At 42.8% G+C, this 18,289-nt stretch overlaps 1 protein-coding gene across 9 annotated transcripts in view; it reads right to left on the reverse strand.

The window, feature by feature from the left end:
• Positions 1-880: 880 nt before the first annotated feature.
• Positions 881-18,289, reverse strand: part of LOC113647515 (actin-binding LIM protein 3-like) — a 59,058-nt gene continuing 41,649 nt past the window's right edge. For 2 of the 9 annotated variants that reach the window (XM_047805761.1, XM_047805758.1), the window contains 16 exons: positions 17,997-18,084; positions 16,913-16,971; positions 16,596-16,667; positions 13,232-13,261; positions 12,708-12,837; positions 10,957-11,055; positions 10,659-10,709; positions 9,304-9,399; positions 8,359-8,423; positions 8,102-8,255; positions 5,836-5,865; positions 5,332-5,390; positions 4,720-4,780; positions 2,469-2,476; positions 1,268-1,348; positions 881-1,150 (listed from right to left, as the gene is read on the reverse strand). In XM_047805761.1, the coding sequence (XP_047661717.1) occupies positions 1,037-1,150; positions 1,268-1,348; positions 2,469-2,476; positions 4,720-4,780; positions 5,332-5,390; positions 5,836-5,865; positions 8,102-8,255; positions 8,359-8,423; positions 9,304-9,399; positions 10,659-10,709; positions 10,957-11,055; positions 12,708-12,837; positions 13,232-13,261; positions 16,596-16,667; positions 16,913-16,971; positions 17,997-18,084 (1,197 nt within the window). In that variant the 3' untranslated portion in view covers positions 881-1,036. Of the gene's footprint in view, positions 1,151-1,267; positions 1,349-2,468; positions 2,477-4,719; positions 4,781-5,331; positions 5,391-5,835; positions 5,866-8,101; positions 8,256-8,358; positions 8,424-9,303; positions 9,421-10,658; positions 10,710-10,956; positions 11,056-12,707; positions 12,838-13,231; positions 13,262-13,898; positions 14,055-16,595; positions 16,668-16,912; positions 16,972-17,996; positions 18,085-18,289 lie in introns of all 9 variants that reach the window. The other 7 variants (XM_047805767.1, XM_047805764.1, XM_047805759.1 and 4 more) reach the window with 7 other exon arrangements.

Here is an 18,289-nt window from a genome sequence, read left to right on the forward strand (position 1 = left end):
ATTTACTCGAGTCCTTTTCCAACCTCTCCTCTGTATGCCAAGACCGCTTGCGACGTGTGGCTGGTGTTAAGCTAATTTTGTTTAAACAGACCTGTCAATCAATTTTGAATCCACGCTGTAGCGGTTACTTTAGTGTAGAGTTACGCAACATTCGGGTCCAGTCGGTTAAAAAAAAATGCCGTCGGGTCGGACACGGGTCTGATTTTTTTCGGGTTTGTCTCGGGTCGGGTCTTTCTTAAAAAAAAAAAAAATAAATTATGCACGTCGGGTTAAAAGTGCTTCGGGTCGGGTTACATTTGTTTAGACCCGAGAAGACCTCTAGTCTAAAGCAAATGAACACCGAACACGGCTGATTTGTGGTCAGTAAACATTCCTGAATTGTGAATGAGGCTGTGGTTTTAACCTTTTGTGAATTAAGGCAAAAAAAGGAATGATTAAAGATGGCTAAAGTTAAGTAAACATTTTTTAAAATGTTAGGAATTTCTTTAACGCTGCATCGTTCCAAGTTATTCAAGTAGCATCTAGTCCTGATGACCCTTTTTTTCCTTAGCTTATGTTCGACTCGTTCGTAAATCATCTTATTCGTTGTTCACCTGAAGAAGAAGAAAGTTTCTGTGTAATTATGACACAGGCGATTCCATAAGACTTTGGTTCTGCAAAATATTCACGAGACGCTCGCTCGCAGGTGATTACTACGAAAGATCTCCGTATGTCCTTCGTATGTCCTCCGACGTCGTCCTAAGTCTCTTTGCACGCTTGCTGGTGTTAACCTGACTTTTCACATATAAGGCAACGTTCTGTTTCGTACTTCATGCACGTGGTGCAACCTGAAGTTTTAAGAATTCTGCAGGAGTGGGAAATAAAATCAAAACGAGCCACACGCGTTTTAGTCATTTAGTCATGTTTGTAGGTGAGCGGATCGTCGGTCGGTCCACGGTGGAGGAGATGAAAGCTTCGTCGTGTCCGGTTTGAAGGAACATGTCTCATGGTGAGATCTTTGACCTTCCAGAGCTCTCTGCTTATTGGTCCTGAGATTCTAGAACAGCCTCGCCTGCTTCTTTAACTCGTTTTGTTTCCACGATGCCAAGCGCTCGAAGTCGCCCATCGTCATCCTGAACACCTGGTGGAACTCCTCAGGGGACAAGTGTCTCTTGGAGGACATGTGGAAGAACGATCAGAAGTCAGCATTATATGGGTGTTACTTTGGTTATGAAAAACATTTGAAAAACTAAATATGACAAAGTGCATTGCTGTGAAAACGATTTACCTCTAATCTCGTCCTGTCCACGTCACCAGGCAGCGAGTTACGACCACGGACGGTGATGACAAGATCCTGATACGGATAAATCTGTAAACGTTAGAAAAGACGTCCGAGATAATAAACAGTTAACGATGATGTGAACAATGTGAGTGAATTACTTTTAGAAAGAAAAGAACAATGTGGTTATAACAGTTTTGCTGGTAGAGCAAATCATCAGCAAAGCGAAATATCTTAGGGGCTTTTTCCTGTGTTTTCTGTGATCCGATATTTACCCCATGGTAAAAAGACCAGGTCTAAATGCCCTCCAAAACGTTTTGGAGACGGATATAAACCCGATGGTACAAACCCCTTCAGGAGGTGGTCTGGGACGCGTTTCAGATGAAACTGGACAGGTGTAAATGAATGTGGTTGTTCAAGCCACATACGTCAGCGCTAAACTCCTCCCAAACGGAAGTACGTCACTCGCAGGTGATCTTTCACCCAGGCGTCTCATCGGGGCTTAAAACGCGCTGCTGCCGCCAGCGAAAACGCAGCAAACAGTAAACGCTGTTTTTTGTAGCATAAACGTCGTATCCAGTTTTTACCTCTTCTTTTTTCTTGACTGCGTTCTGAAAACCGCGTACACCAAAGTGTGTTCTGTTACAATTACCCCGGAAATGAGGTAAAATATATCAGCATTTTCGGCGGGAGTAGAAAGTTCGGATCGATATCAGATTCGCCGAGACGCGTTTATGTGGCCTGATGTAAATGGGACAGTTTTAACTAATCAGATAGCTATCGGATCAGAGACAACACACGAAGTGACCGCGTGTAAAAAGGCCCTTATACACATCGTCTATTCTGAAAGTATCAGAAAGGATCTTTGTGCACTTAAACTCGTATCCACAGGAAACTATAGACCTCTATGTCCGATACCAGGAAGTGGTTTTAATCAGTATGTAAATAAACAGAACTCTTCTTTCTCATACAAAACCGAATCAGTCTATTTATTAAAAAAGGTGAATAAAATCTGTAGTAAGAATAGAATCTAAATCGTCTGGATTCCTGTTAAGCCTTTTTTTAATCTTTGCTAACGGCAGAAAACAAAAGCTGAAGTAAACTCTGAAATTTCTCAAACGGTTAAAAATGTCACAGCTTTCAATCATGAAATAAACATGTTCTTGTTCTTTTCCTGGTTTCTTCAGTATCAGGTCATGTGGTCTCTAACCTTGTATTCTGAAACAGAGAGAAAAAAGAGAAAAAGCAGGAATCAGTTGCCAAAAGTTTGTGCACCCCTGACCATCACACCTATATGTTCTTGTTGAACATCTGATTCCAGATTTATTCCCCGTCTGTTATAAGATCTTCTCCTCTCTTCTCTTCTCTTCTCTTCTCTTCTCTTCTCTTCTCTTCTCTCGTGTGAAGTGTTTGCACTAGATGTTGGAGTGTACAGTATCTGTGTGGGTTTGTGTTCATTCAGCTACAAGATCATCAGTGAGATCAGACTCTGATGTCGGGATGTTGACGAGACTCCAGTTCCAGTTCATCCCAAAGGTGTTCAGTGGTGTTGAGTCAGATTCAGGGCTCTGTGCAGGACACTCCATGTTCTTCTACTTTCTCTGACCTTCTCACCTCCACACCGTGTCTTCATGGATGGAGTCATGCTTAATGCACAGGGACGTTGTCATGCTGTGATGGTGTAACATATACAGACAGTCTATACACCTGTTACAGGTGATTCTGACTTTGGAGAGGAACGACCTACTGTATGGGTGTGATGGTCAGGAGGGCACATCATTTTGGACATACAGTGGTGTGAAAAAGTGTTGGCCCCCTTCCTGATTTTTAATTTTTTTGCATGTTTGTCACATTTTAATGTTTCAGATCAAACAAACCTACATGGGCCTGTGTGAAAAAGTGTTTGTCCCCTTAACCTGATAACTGGTTGGGCCGCCTTTAGCTGCCTTTAGCCTTCAGCAAGAACTGCAATCAAGCGTATGCGATAACTTGCAGTGAGTCTGTTACAGCGCTGTGGAGGAATTTTAGTCCACACATCTTTACAGAAACAGGTCAGGACTTTTACTCGGCCACTCCAAAGTTTTTTGTCCTGAAGCAGAACCCAAGTTCACTTCAGCTTGAGGTCACGAACAGATGGCCACACTTTGTCCTTCAGGATTTTTTGGTAGACCGCAGAATTCATGGTTCCATTTATCACAGCAAGTCTTCCAGGTCCTGAAGCAGCAACACAGCCCCAGACCATCTCACTACCACCACCATATTTTACTGTTGGCATGATGTTCTTTTTCTGAAATGTGGTGTTACTTTTACGCCAGATGTAACGGGACACACACCTTCCAAAAAGTTCAACTTTTGTCTTGTCAGTCCACAGAGTATTTTCCTGAAAGTCTTGGGGATCATCAAGATTTTTCCTGGTAAATCTGAGAAGAGACTTTACGTTCTTTTTGCTCAGCAGCGGTTTTCGTCTTGTAACTCTTCCATGCAGGCCATTTGTCCCCAGTCTCTGTGTTATGGTGGTGTCATGAACACTGACCTTAACTGAGGCAAGTGAGGCCTGCAGTTCTTTAGATGTTGTTGTGGGGTCTTTTGTGACATCTTGGATGAGTCGTCGCTGCGCTCTTGGGGTAATTTTGGTCGTCCGGCCGCTCCTGGGAAGGTTCACCACTGTTCTCACTGTAGTTCACTAGAGTCCCAAAGCTTTAGAAATGGCTTTATAACCTTTTCCAGACTGATAGATCTCAATTCCATTCTTTCTCATTTGTTCCTAATATTTCTTTGAATCTCGGCATGACGTGTAGCTTTTGAGGATCTTTTGGTTCTCTTCACTTTTTCCGTCAGGTATTATTTAAGTGATTTAATAGGTTGATTGGCATCTCTGGACAATTGCCCATAGTGTGTGTGTGTGTGTGTGTGTGTGTGTGTGTGTGTGTGTGTGTGTGTGTGTGTGTGTGTGTGTGTGTGTGTGTGTGTGTGTGTGTGTGTGTGTGTGCGCGCGCGCGCGCGCCCTGTGATGGGTTGGCACTCCGTCCAGGGTGTATCCTGCCTCGATGCCCGATGACGCCTGAGATAGGCACAGGCTCCCCGTGACCCGAGAAGTTCGGATAAGCGGTAGAAAATGAATGAATGATTGAATGAATGAATGAATGAATGAATGATTGTGAACAGGTGTGGCAGTAATCAGGCCCGGGTGTGGTTAGAGAAATTGACCTCAGGTGTGATAAACCACAGTTATGTTATGTTTTAACAGGGGGGCAAACACTTTTTCACACATGTGGGTTTGGATTTTGTTTTCCCTTAATAATAAAAACCTTCATTAAAAAACTGCATGTTGTGTTTACTTCTATTATCTTTGACTAATATTTACATTTGTTTGATGATTTGAAACATTAGTGTGTCAGGAAGGGGGCCAACACTTTTTCACACCACTGTATATAGTGTACAGATGTAGAGAAAACACATACCTCTAAATCCCCAGTTTACTGCATTGGTGCTGTCATAGTGGAAGTAATCTGCACTGTGGGGCTACAAAGAGCACGAACACATCATTAACGTCAACTTAAATGTCAGATATTTATTTATTATATTTTAAACTGGTTATTTTTAGTTTTCTGACTAGTTACTGAAGATAATATATTAATATTAGACTTATATTTAAATGTATTTGTATTTAATAATATAATATAATATAATATAATATAATATAATATAATATAATATAATAATATGTGTTACTGCATCATAAATTCCAAGAGCCAATCACCATCCATTATGCAAATAAAGGGGGTGTTTCCTGATTGTTTTCGAATAACAATGCGAGTTCCTTGATGAGGGATTCCTCTGAGGTTCTCCAGGTTCCACTGGATTACTAGATTGTCTTAATGTGTCTAGACGTGAATGTGTGTGTGTTTGTGTGTGTTTTCATCCCAGGTGTATTTCCATCTCACACCCGGTGTTCCTTGGATAGACTCCGGATCGCCCCTGACCCCAATCAGGATACAGTAATTACAGAAGATGAATAAATGTAGGTTCTGAGTGACATCTAATCAGTTGTAGGGTCGCTGCCAAACACTTACCCTGTTTAGACCGTTTCTGCCATAACCTGGCAATGAAGCTGATTTTGAGATGAATGGATCTGTGAGAGAACACACACATACACACACACACACACACACACACACACACACACACACACACACACACACACACACACACACACACACACACACACACAGAGTAAGATAATATATGATGTATAATATAGTGAAGTTTTATACACACAGTCACCGACAGGCACAATGTGACGACGCTGGTTAAACACCAGGGGGCGCACCGTGCACGCTGATCTCATACAGCCCTAAACAAACTGCGAAAGCTGTGATATATTCTATATATTTACATGGTTGACTATAAATATTACACATATTAGAAGTCATGATGCAAAACAAGCAGTACAACAAAATCTTTTCTGAATCATATATTTAGGTTATGAATATACAGAGATGTAAAGAATGAGCTGAGATCACTCGGAGATGTTCAGCACTCACTACACGGCGAGGGGAAGACTCTAAACCACTCACCGCTGTCTGTGCTGTACTGCGATCTGGGAGCTGGATAGAGAGATGGGGGAGAGAGAGAGAGAGAGAGAGAGAGAGAGAGAGAGAGAGAGAGAGAAAGGGAGAGAGGGGGAGAGATGAGAGAGAGAGAGGGAGGGAGAGATATGAGAGAGGGAGAGGGGGGGAGCAAGAGCGAGGGAGAGAGAGAGAAAGGGAGAGGGGGGGAGAGAGGGGGGGAGATGAGAGAGAGAGAGAGAGGGAGGAGGGAGAGATGAGAGAGAGAGAGAGAGAGAGAGAGAGAGAGAGATAGAGTTACATCCTTGTGTTTATAATCACTCTCTATTTTCTCTCAGAGATGGAGTGATGGCTGGTAATGTGGCTGCTTTCATTCTGCCTCTCATTAATAATAGACGACGGGGACAAAATCAGCAGGGAAATAAGAAAGGCCCTACATGGAAGGGGGCGGGGCCTGGAGTCATTGTGTGACATTGTAAATTGCACACTGAAGGTCGAAACCCATGATTGTTTCTCTCTGTGGAAAGAAATGCTCCAGCATTTTGCTCTTAATTTCAACCTAATCCATCAGGAGCAGAAGATCCGGTACTGGAGATCAGAACTCACTGTAACTGTACGTTACATCAACATAATTAACTCTCAGTCATTTATTTTTAATTGTAAAATATTCCATTTGGCTTCAGCATGTGATGGTGTGATAGAGAGTCGTTTAGAAAAAGCTCGTGACAGAGATGATAAACGTTCACCTGCAACTTGTATCGAGCAGTTTAATCACAGCAAAGCACTAAGGTCAGCTGAACGTGTGTGAGTGTGTGTGTGTGTGTGTGTGTGTGTGTGTGTGTGTGTGTGTGTGTGTGTGTCTGTGTGTGTGTGTGTGTGAGTGCGTGTGTGAATGTTATATGCTCCTCACTGCTGTCCATCACATTAAAGCGGAGGCGTTCATAAATAAAAGGTCAAGGGCTACACTGATATACACATCAGTACAATCAGTACCTGCCTCCTGATTTACTGAGGTTCAGAACCAGACAGAAACAAAATGATTCAATTTAACGACTCAACATTAACACTAACACTAAGATTATCACTAACATTTTCACTAACACTATCACTAAGATTATCACTAACATTATCACTAACACTATCACTATCACTAACACTATCACTAACATTATCACTAACACTATCACTATCACTAACACTATCACTAACACTAACACACACTAACACTATCACTAACACTAACACACACTAACACTATCACTAACACTAACACACACTAACACTATCACTAACACTAACACACACTAACACTATCACTAACACTAACACTAACACTATCCTTGTCACTGTCTTTACATTTGTAATTCTGCTGCGTTGATGTGTTCATGTAAACTTCAGTATACAGTGTATCATGTCTAACGATATGTGTGTGTTCGTGTATGTATGTATGTGTGTGTGTGTGTGTGTGTGTGTGTGTGTGTGTGTGTGTGTGTGTGTGTGTGTGTGTGTGTCTGTTACACTACAGACTGGACAATGTTACATGGCAGTATTATATTTCATGATATCACAGTACTTCAGCTTTAAGTACAGTATTCAGTATCAGTCGGTGTTCTGTATTAAAATCTGTAACACCATCAGTACCAACACACTCCAGAGAAAAACAGCCGACTCACTGACTCAACACTCATCTATAACAGAGGCCGACTCACTGACTCAACACTCATCTATAACAGAGGCCGACTCACTGACTCAACACTCATCTATATCAGAGGCTGACTCACTGACTCAATACTCATCTATAACAGAGGCCGACTCACTGACTCAACACTCATCTATAACAGAGGCCGACCCACTGACTCAACACATCTATAACAGAGGCCGACTCACTGACTCAACACTCATCTATATCAGAGCCTGACTCACTGACTCAACACTCATCTATAACAGAGGCTGACCCACTGACTCAACACTCATCTACAACAGAGGCCGACTCACTGACTCAACACTCATCTATAACAGAGGCCGACTCACTGACTCAACACTCATCTATAACAGAGGCCGACTCACTGACTCAACACTCATCTATTACAGCGGTCTACTAGCAGAAACAGGGATGTGTGTGTATGTATATGTGTGTGTGTGTATATGCGTGTGTGTGTATATATGTGTGTGTACGTGTGTATATGTGTGTATATATATATGTGTGTATGTATAGGTGTATGTGTGTATGTGTGTGTGTGTGTGTGTGTGTGCATGTGTGTGTGTGTGTTCTTACAGCCGTTTACAATGTTACTGTATCCCAGACCGGACAGCGTTTCTTTGCTGCCACTGCGAGAGTTCCGTGCACTGGCCCAGGGGTCGTTGTCATAGGAACCAGATCTGGCCTTCATCTCTTCCTTCAGGATCATCCTCCCGATTCCAGCCTGGATCTGGAAAATAATTATAGAAGGAATCCTGAACTGTGTAGAGAAAGATGACATCATGACAAGTGAGTGAGCAGTGAAGTGAGAAAACCACGGCGAGGATATTTACTCTGTTAATGCTCTGAGTCCAGCCGTCTTCCTCTCCGCCTGAGGAGAACCGGCGAGCTCGAGGAACTGTGAGAGTGAGAGAGAGGGGGGGGAGGCAGAGAGAGAGAGAGGGAGAGAGAGAGGGAGGGAGAGAAAGTGAGAAAGAGGGAGAGAGAGATGGGGGAAGTAGGGAGAGAGAGACACAGAGAGAGAGAGATGGGGAGAGGGAGAGAGAGAGAGAGAGAGAGAGAGAGAGACAGAGAGATGGGGGAGAGGGAGAGAGAGAGAGAGAGAGAGAGAGAGAGAGAGAGAGAGAGAGATTCCTTTTCAGTCTGGAAAATGTAAAAGGTTTAAATTACTACACAAAATATTGCACATTGTGAGCTTTAAACAGTCGTTTAACCAAAGTTATATTATTATTAGGAATTTCATTAGAACATAAATTCTTACATGAGTTTATATTTTAATGACATCTCCATCTCCCAAAACACCAGCAAAGGAGTAAATATATATATTAAATATATATATTTAAAAAGCTATGAATATCACATTCAAAACAAACAAACAAACAGACAGGCAGACATACAGACAGACAGACAGACAGACAGACAGACAAACAGACAGACAGACAGACAGACAGACAGACAGACAGACAGACAGACAGACAAACAGACAGACAGACAGACAGACAGACAGACAAACAGACAGACAGACAGACAGACAGACCGACATACAGGCAGACAGACAGACAGACAGACATACAGACAGACAGACAGACAGACAAACAGACAGACAGACAGACAGACAGACAGACAGACAGACAAACAGACAGACAGACAGACAGACCGACATACAGGCAGACAGACAGACAGACATACAGACAGACAGACAGACAGATAGACATACAGACAGACAGACAGACAGACATACAGCCCTAATAAATGCACAGAGATGTGAATAAAGGCACCTTTCGGTGATCCAGCGTAGTTGTAATAGTGCTGGAAATGATCCGGTGATGAAAAAGGAGAAGACAGAATTTCTTCACTGGTTTTATTCTTCGCAGCTTCGTATTCGTCGTCGTTATCTAGAGGGTCGGGAGAAAAAAGTCTGATGATCTCATAAGATGTTCTTTTGTGGTGATAAATAGAGAGGTTCTGGAATAAATACATCGAGAGTGAGAACAGGAACGTGTGAGTGTGACGTGTGACTGAGAAACTTCAGGAACGTCCAATAATGTCTCTCACTGTAGCTCGTCAGGAACATCCCTGTCCCTGTCCATGTCCCATCCCTGTCCTCGGTCCTGTCCCTGTCCACAGTCCCTGTCTACATCCCTGTCCCTGGTCCTGTACCTGTCCACAGTCCTGTCCCTGTCCCCATCCATGCCCATGTCCCTGTCCCAGTCCCTTCCATGTCCATTTCCCCATCCCTGTCCACGGTCCTGTCCCTGTCCCCGTCCCCGTCCATGGTCCTGTCCCTGTCCCTACCTCATTCATTAAAAAATTATTTCATTCTTGTGTCACAAAACCTCAAATTTCACCACAATTCACTTTGTTTTCGTTAATATAGAACTTTATATTTTCAACACGTTACACAACGATGATGCAACGAAGGTCACTGGAGGAAGAATCACCACAGTTTATATAAAATATACATTTCAATATGAAGATGAATATTTATTTATTCTCCTAAAATACACTTAAATTGGATTATAACAAATTTACAGTAAATCTGTTCTATATATTCTATTTGTTATAAATATTATTTATGACATATGTTAAGTGCCTCAGCGTGATGTTACACAATGTCTCTGCCCTTTAGATTAGATTTAATTAATATAGATTTTGTCATTATATTGTTTCTTTTTCAGTTAGTAAGTGTTCGATGGCATTTCGCTGCATGTTGCGCTGCGTACGGTTATGTGTGTGAGACCGATAATGTTTTAACATGAATCTTTAAAACGATTCCATCTCTAAATGAACGCAGTTAAATCGCCACGTTCGTATTTTGTTTATATTTTTTGTCTCTGGCGACGGAACAGTTAACGAACGCTGAAATGATGGAGGAGGAACGATGGGTACTTACAGGGAGGATGATTCACCGAGCACGAGCAAAAGAGGAAAAGAAGTGAAGGAAAGAAACAAGATCAGAGGAAGGAAGCGATTAACGAACAGCAGACGTTTATACACCGTACACACGCCAGACATACAGTCTTCAGAATATATGCAGAAATATACGGACTTTGTTTTAAACGTCACTGAGTTCGAAATCTAATCTAAACCCATCGGCTCCGTCCGGTTCAGAGAGAAGATTCTGCACAAGTACCGTGTCTCTTATAGATGGGTGGCTTGCTGTAGATGTTGGCCTCGCTGCTGGCTGAAGACAGAAGGAGAAAAACAAAAAGGGAAGAAAAAACAGTGAGGAGGAAAAGAACATTGTGGATGTAGAGATGTGGAAGGACACGGTGATAGAAAAGACAGGAAAATGGACATCAGAGGTGAAGAGGTGGATAAAGAAAAAGACCGAAAGAAACACACCGAGTTTTAACTCCTTTCTTTTCTGAGGCTGCTTGTGTACTAGTGCTTTGATGATGATGGTGAGTGAAGACGAAGCAGCGGCCTACCTGGCAGGTGAAAATGCTTGGGCTCTTGGTACATGGCGGACATGCTGGACCTGGCGTGGGGCCGACCGTAACACGGAGAACTCCTGCCACTGTCGGGGCCTGCAGTCAGCCCAGGACCAATCAGAAAGCAGAACGCAGTACTCAGGACACGCCCATTTCTCATGATGCCACACATGCTGGTGTACATACTGACGAGTCTGAGTACTGAGCCTGAATTTGAATGAACCGATCAATGTTTCAACACTGTGTGATTTCAGCCGGTTTTTTAAAGATTATTCCAGACTCCTCTGGAAGATCTCTAGAACATCTGGACCGTATTCTGGACCCGACTGTGCGATCGTGTGCGAGCTTGAGTCATACTGTATGATAAAGACCTCCAGAGCACCGAGATCTGGGAAATCAGCTCATGAAGAAAATTCTAACTCTCCTCGATCTGAGCGTGAGGTCACGAGATCACGAGAATTTTCACACATGCGCTCGCTGAAATTTTAAGAAAACTTTGATTTTATTTTGATTATGATTTTTTTTGTTGGGCTGAAAATCACACGGCGTAAAGATGCCTTTAACATCCTCCTACATGTACATGCATAAACAAACAAAACAAGATCCCAGTTCTGTTTATTTCACGTGTTTTGTGTCTGGATCGTAGTCAAACACGTGACCATCGACTTCCTGTATCGTTCCTTGTTGGTTTATTTCACTCTGATATTCAACACCTGAAGCAACCGGGTTCAGATCCGATCCGTTCCGATCTCCACGGTTTGTCTTTAATATTCAAATGCTAAAACATTTCAGTATCATCAGTGAAGATTTTTCATCCAATTATTATTATAAAGAAAAAAAGATCTGATGAATCTGATCTAATAAACAATAACAGAAAGGACGAGCTGTAAAAACCTCACTAGTGAAATAAAGTTGCTTCTCACGCGACAAATATCAAATCCGAATCCGTTCTGAACGGCGCTGACGTACAGACGGATAAATGACAAGTTAATAATAAAAGCCACTTTAACGTCAGGTGATGAGACAGACGCTGAATGGGATGATGCTGATCGTCAAATTTCCAACAAAGAATTCTTTATAATATGGCGGTTGCTCTATCGACAGATTTCGATATAAATGCAGTTTTGCTGAAACTGGAATACATACATTCATTCATTCATTCATTCATTCATTCCCTACCGCTTATCCGAACTTCTTGGGTCACGGGGAGTCTGTGCCTATCTCAGGCGTCATCGGGCATCGAGGCAGGATACACCCTGGACGGAGTGCCAACCCATCACAGGGCACACACACACACTCATTCACACACTCACACACACACACACACACACACACACTACGGACAATTTTCCAGAGATGCCAATCAACCTACCATGCATGTCTTTGGACCGGGGGAGGAAACCGGAGTACCCGGAGGAAACCCCCGAGGCACGGGGAGAACATGCAAACTCCACACACACAAGGTGGAGGTGGGAATCGAACCCCCAACCCTGGAGGTGTGAGGCGAACGTGCTAACCACTAAGCCACCGTGTGCTCCCTGAAACTGGAATTGCGGTTTCCTAAAATTTAAAAAATTTTTCTTTTGGATGTAAACAGATTCGCAGAAATTCGTCACAAATTTGACTTCGCGGAGGATTTTCCCAGACGTCCGCACCCGTGAACGTTGCTTTTAAATCAACACTCGCAAGCTTGCAAAAAAAAAAAAAAAGTACATTTTTTATACAAAGGACGCCGGATGAAGACTGACCGTATCGGTAGTAGAGCTGAGGAGAGCGCGGCACGGCGGGAGACGTTCCCTGGCGGCTGTAAGTGGGTGAGTCGATGTAGCCCGGGCTGGAGGAACGCCGATGTCTGAGGTCCAAACTGTCGTAGATATCCTATAAAATACAGAGCATGAGATTGTTTCAACCCAAACTGTAACTTCGGATAAAAATCACTTGTGACGACTGTAACTACATACATCACTTCTATTCAAGACACGACATGGGAAATAACATGACTATGAAGCTCAACTTTATTTATTTATTTATTTATTTATTTTTAAAGAAAAGATGTCATCGGTCAAGCTTCGTACCAATAGCGTGAGGGCCACCAAAGCACATTTTAACCTTCAGGACAGCTGATGTTCATGTAAATACATCATAGATTATATAAAACTCTACATGCAGCAGCTTGAGATAAGACATAACGTCAAGTAAGGTTTTATTTGTTATTATTTTTATTCCGTTTATATACTCGGGTATATTTTTATAAAGTGAAGTGCTTCAGTACCTGAGAATACACAGAGAGAGTTCCCAGAGACTGCGTTCAGTGCAGGAGAGGAAAGAAAAGGAGAAAATGAACAGAAGTCAAGCAAGCACAAATTCATTTCACGCTCCATTACTCAACCCTTTCCAGGTCCATGCCAGAAAGCGGGAGGTGGACTGATAGAAAAAAGTGGAAAAGCGTGATCCGTGTGAAATGGGATCATTGCACGGATGCGGTTGTAGGAGTTCGTATACGTTTAGCAGAAAAAGTGCAGGATCGACAGGCTGAGAAATAAAGGCACGATGCTGTACTTTTACATCACTGCTCTTATGGTACAGTTTGACCTGGAATGTGAACATGAACATGGTAGAAATATCAGACCTTATATGCAGGAAATGACCTCAAGATGTCCAGCGATAAGGAAAAGTGTTGCACCTTTAGGTCTCAGACTGTAAGCTATTTGGTTATTTGGAATAAAAAAGCATCCATGCTAAAGGTTGAGGAACTTCTCGCTCCATGCACCGTCCCCTATTATCACGATGTAAACCCATGCAGCTAAAAGTGTCCGTCGGCTCGCATAAGCACAAGAAGGAGGCTTTGGGTTCTTTGGGATGCACGAGACAAAGCAATCAGGAGTAAAAGAAGGACGCTGGTACTGATAGCATTGGTGCTAAGCCTAGCGTCTCAGTACCTCCCTGTAGCGGTAACGCTCTAGCCTGTCCTCAGAGAAGTGTCTGTGATACACCGCGTAAGGAACGAGATCGAGGCGCGACTCATTGTAAACACTGCTAAGTTTAGGTACTGAGGACAGAGCTCTGTAACTGAGGAGCTCATTCTCCACTCTGGCCTACACAGAGGAGACAGGAACACACACACACACACACACACACACACACACACACACACACACACACACACACACACACACACACACACACACACACACACACAAAGAGATCCAGATGGAGATTGGAACTGGCATCACAGCAGGCTTCTGACGGCACATAGCACAGATGTCCACACGCACACGCACACGCACACGCACGCACACACACACACACACACACACACACACACACACACACACACACACACACACACACACTGGGTGGGCGATATGACAAAAATATCACATTAGAATCTCAGTAATACAGTAGACTGTTAATAATAAAGTAAATACTAATATTTTCTTTATTATTAAGTCTAACAGACTCTAAATATTAACAGACTTTTTATATAAACATACTATAGATATAAAATTAACAATCAAATTTGATACTTTTCTTTAATTTGATTTCATTTCTGATTATTTTTACAGTTATTTACAATTTATTTATGATATATAATGTTAATGTTTGATTTAAATTAATTATGTTATTAATTAATACATTAATTAAAGTTAATATTATATATTCATATCACCCAGCCCTAACACACACACACACACACACACACACACACACACACACACACACACACACACACACACACACACACACACACACTGGTTTGGTGTCAGATGGTGTCGTGTGCTTACTTCTGAACATGGCAAAATGTGGAAAAAATGGTAATAAGATCATCATCATCACATAATAATAATAATAATAATAATAATAATAATAATAATTTGTTTAGATAATAAATAGAGTAAAAATAACTATTAAGATATATTTCATTCATTTCATTTGGGTACGTGTTTTATGTGTGAGTTGTAAGTTAGCTGGAGGAACCATCATCATCATCATCATCATCATCATCATCATCATCATCATCTGAAGAATGTTTAAGTCTATAACCCTTTATGGGAACGATTTATTCTGTAAAACAATCAAGTAAGAATTTAAGATGCAGTTATTTATTACTGGAGAAGGAGGGGACACTGATGATGAACTGGTGACGTCATTAGCCGCGTGTGAGAGCGATGCTAAGGCACTACTTGCTAATGCTAACTCTGTTTGAACAAGCTTAGGTTCTGGGGGGTTGGGGGGGGGTGTTCTTTCATCTCATTCCACTTAGTTACCCATCAGATAACTAATCTGACCAAATCTGTTCTCATGAACCTTCACTGTGATCACAGGAGCCAGAAGAACATCTGCTGTGCGCTAGAACCATGTGCTGATGTGAATTACTGAAATAAATAAATCTCTCACAAGATAATAATAAACACAATAAACACAAATTGTTACAAGTACAGTGAATACACCTTACTGAATCTGTGTGTGTGTGTGTGTGTGTGTGTGTGTGTGTGTGTGTGTGTGTGTGTGTGTGTATACTGCATGTAAGTGTATTGTAGGTGTGTATGTATGTAAATATTGTGTATGTAATGCTGTATGTGTGTGTGCATACTGTGTGCGTGAGTGTGTGTGTGTATGTGTGTGTGTGTGTGTGTGTGTGTGTGTGTGTGTGTGTGTGTGTGAGTCTGTGTGTGTGTGTGTGTGTGTGTGTGTGAGTGTGTGTGAGTCTGTGTGTGTGTGAGTCTGTGTGTGTGTGTGTGTGTGTTTGAGTGTGTGAGTGTGAGTGTGTGTGTGTGAGTGTTTGAGTGTGTATGTGTGTGTGTGTGTGAGTCTGTGTGTGTGTGTGTGTGTTTGTGTGTTTAAGTGTGTGTGTGTGTGAGTTTGTGTGTGTGTATGTGTGTGTGTGTGTGTTTGTGTGTATGTGTGTGTGTGTGTGTGTGTGTGTGTGTGTGAGTCTGTGTGTGTGTGTGGGGTGTGTGGTTGTGTGGTGTGTGAGTCTTGTGTGTGTGTGTGTGTGTGTTTGTGTGTGTACGTGTGTGTGGTGTGTTTGTTGTTTATTCTTTGTTTTTTTTTTATTTTTTGTTTTTTTGTGTGTGGTGGTTTAAATGTGTGTGTCTGTGTGTGTGTGTGTGTGTGTGAGTCTGTGTGTGTGTGTGTGTGTGTGTGTGTGTGTGTGTGTGTGTGAGTCTGTGTGTGTGTAAGTATTTAAGTGTGTGAGTGTGAGTCTGTGTGTGTGTGTGTGTGTGTGAGTGTTTGAGTGTGTATGTGTGTGTGTGTGTGTGTGTGTGTGTGTGTGTGAGTCTGTGTGTGTGTGTGTGTGTGTGTTTGTGTGTGTAAGTGTGTGTGTGTGTGTGTGTGTGTGTGTGAGTCTGTGTGTGTGTGTGTTTGTGTGTAAGTAAGTGTGTGTGTGTGTTTAAGTGTGTGAGTCTGTGTGTGTGTGTGTGTGTTTAAGTGTGTGAGTCTGTGTGTGTGTGTGTGTGTGTGTGTGTGTGTGTGTGTGTGTGTGTGTGTGTGTGTGTGTGTGAGTCTGTGTGTGTGTAAGTATTTAAGTGTGTGAGTGTGAGTCTGTGTGTGTGTGTGTGTGTGTGTGTGTGTGTGTGTGTGTGTGTGTGTGTGTGTGTGTGTGTGTGTGTGAGAATGTGAGCCCTACTCACACAAATGACCCGGCTGGGAGACCCTATACTGGAGCCAGGAGGAGAGATAGAGGCCTCTGAGGTTCGTCTTAGCTGTAAACACACACACACACACACACACACACACACACACACACACACACACACACACACACACACACACACACACACACGTTAATCCGACACAGCCGCCATCCCCGTAACACTGTAAAGTTCTCCGTCTCTGCTGTTACGTTTTACAGCTGGATTGCTTTAGATCTGTAAAGTTTTAAACATCTCGCTCCTGGTCCTGAACTGGACGACACTCGGCTTCAGTCATGTCCATTTCTGTCTCTCACCCTGAGTTTCCTCTCTGTCCTCGCAGCCTGTTTACACGTCGGGTGCCACACCTCGGAACCTGCAACACGACATGACATGAGAACGTGTCCTGATTTATTTCTTTACTCAAAAGTCATGAGTTTTTATGCTTCAGGAAAAAAAAGGAAGTGAGTTGCTCAGGGACAGAAGTGTGTACGTCACAAGACGTTTACGGTGTGTCTGAAACAAAGGTTTAATGCACATGGAAGCATCTACTAAACGTGTGTGTGTCTGTGTGTCTGTGTGTGTGTTTTAAAGGCTGCGTTGAAGTGGTCTGAGACTTGTAAATAGGAAATAAAGGCTCAGGAACAAAGAGAATGTGTTCCATAAAAACAGTTGTTAAAGATTTAATTAAGAACTCGAATTAATCTGTAGACGTTTTTCTCATTACGGCTTTTGGAAAGATGGAAGATCTTAAAGAAAGTTCTGTTTCATGTGTTGATGTTCACGGTAAAAATCAGGACAGTTGAAGTGTGTGTTAATGTTCCTGGTGTAAAGAGCTATATCCACATCTGGGTGACAAATGCAGTTGCCCGATCAACATCTGTGTATTAATACACAACACACACTGTCCGGAACACGATATACAGAAAATATGAAACAACTGAAGAATAAACATGGAGATGTTCTCACTCTCTCACTCTCTACTGCTTATCCTAACTTCTCGGGTCACGGGGAGCCTGTGCCTATCTCAGGCGTCATCGGGCATCAAGGCAGGATACACCCCGGACAGAGTGCCAACCCATCGCAGGGCACACACACACACTCTCATGCATTCACACACTACGGACAATTTTTCCAGAGATGCCAATCAACCTACCATGCATGTTTTTGGACCGGGGGAGGAAACCGGAGTACCCGGAGGAAACCCCCGAGGCACGGGGAGAACATGCAAACTCTGCACACACAAGGCGGAGGCGGGAATCGAACCCCGACCCTGGAGGTGTGAGGCGAACATGCTACCCACTAAGCCACCGTGCCCCCCACATGGAGATGTTGTGTGTCTTTATTCTGGTGCAAAAGTAAAGTGAGGTTTAAGATGAGGAACAAAGAGAGACGACACACCTGCCAGGTACATCTCCTCTCCTTCAGCAAACGTCATCTGGCAGCGTGCACAGCGAGCACACGTAGGGTGATAATGCTTTCCACCGGCCTGAGAGAGAGAGAGAGAAAGAGAGAAAGAGAGAGAGAGAGTGGAAGAGAGAGAGCGTGGGAGAGAGCATGGGAGAGAGAGACAGAGAGAGAGAGAGAGAGTGGGAGAGAGAGAGAGCGTGGGAGAGAGCATTGGGAGAGAGAGAGAGAGAGAGAGAGAGGAAGAGAGCGTGAGAGAGAGAGCATGGGAGAGAGAGAGAGAGGAA

This window comes from Tachysurus fulvidraco, chromosome 21 (assembly GCF_022655615.1).
Source record: "Tachysurus fulvidraco isolate hzauxx_2018 chromosome 21, HZAU_PFXX_2.0, whole genome shotgun sequence".
Classification (NCBI taxonomy): domain Eukaryota; kingdom Metazoa; phylum Chordata; class Actinopteri; order Siluriformes; family Bagridae; genus Tachysurus; species Tachysurus fulvidraco.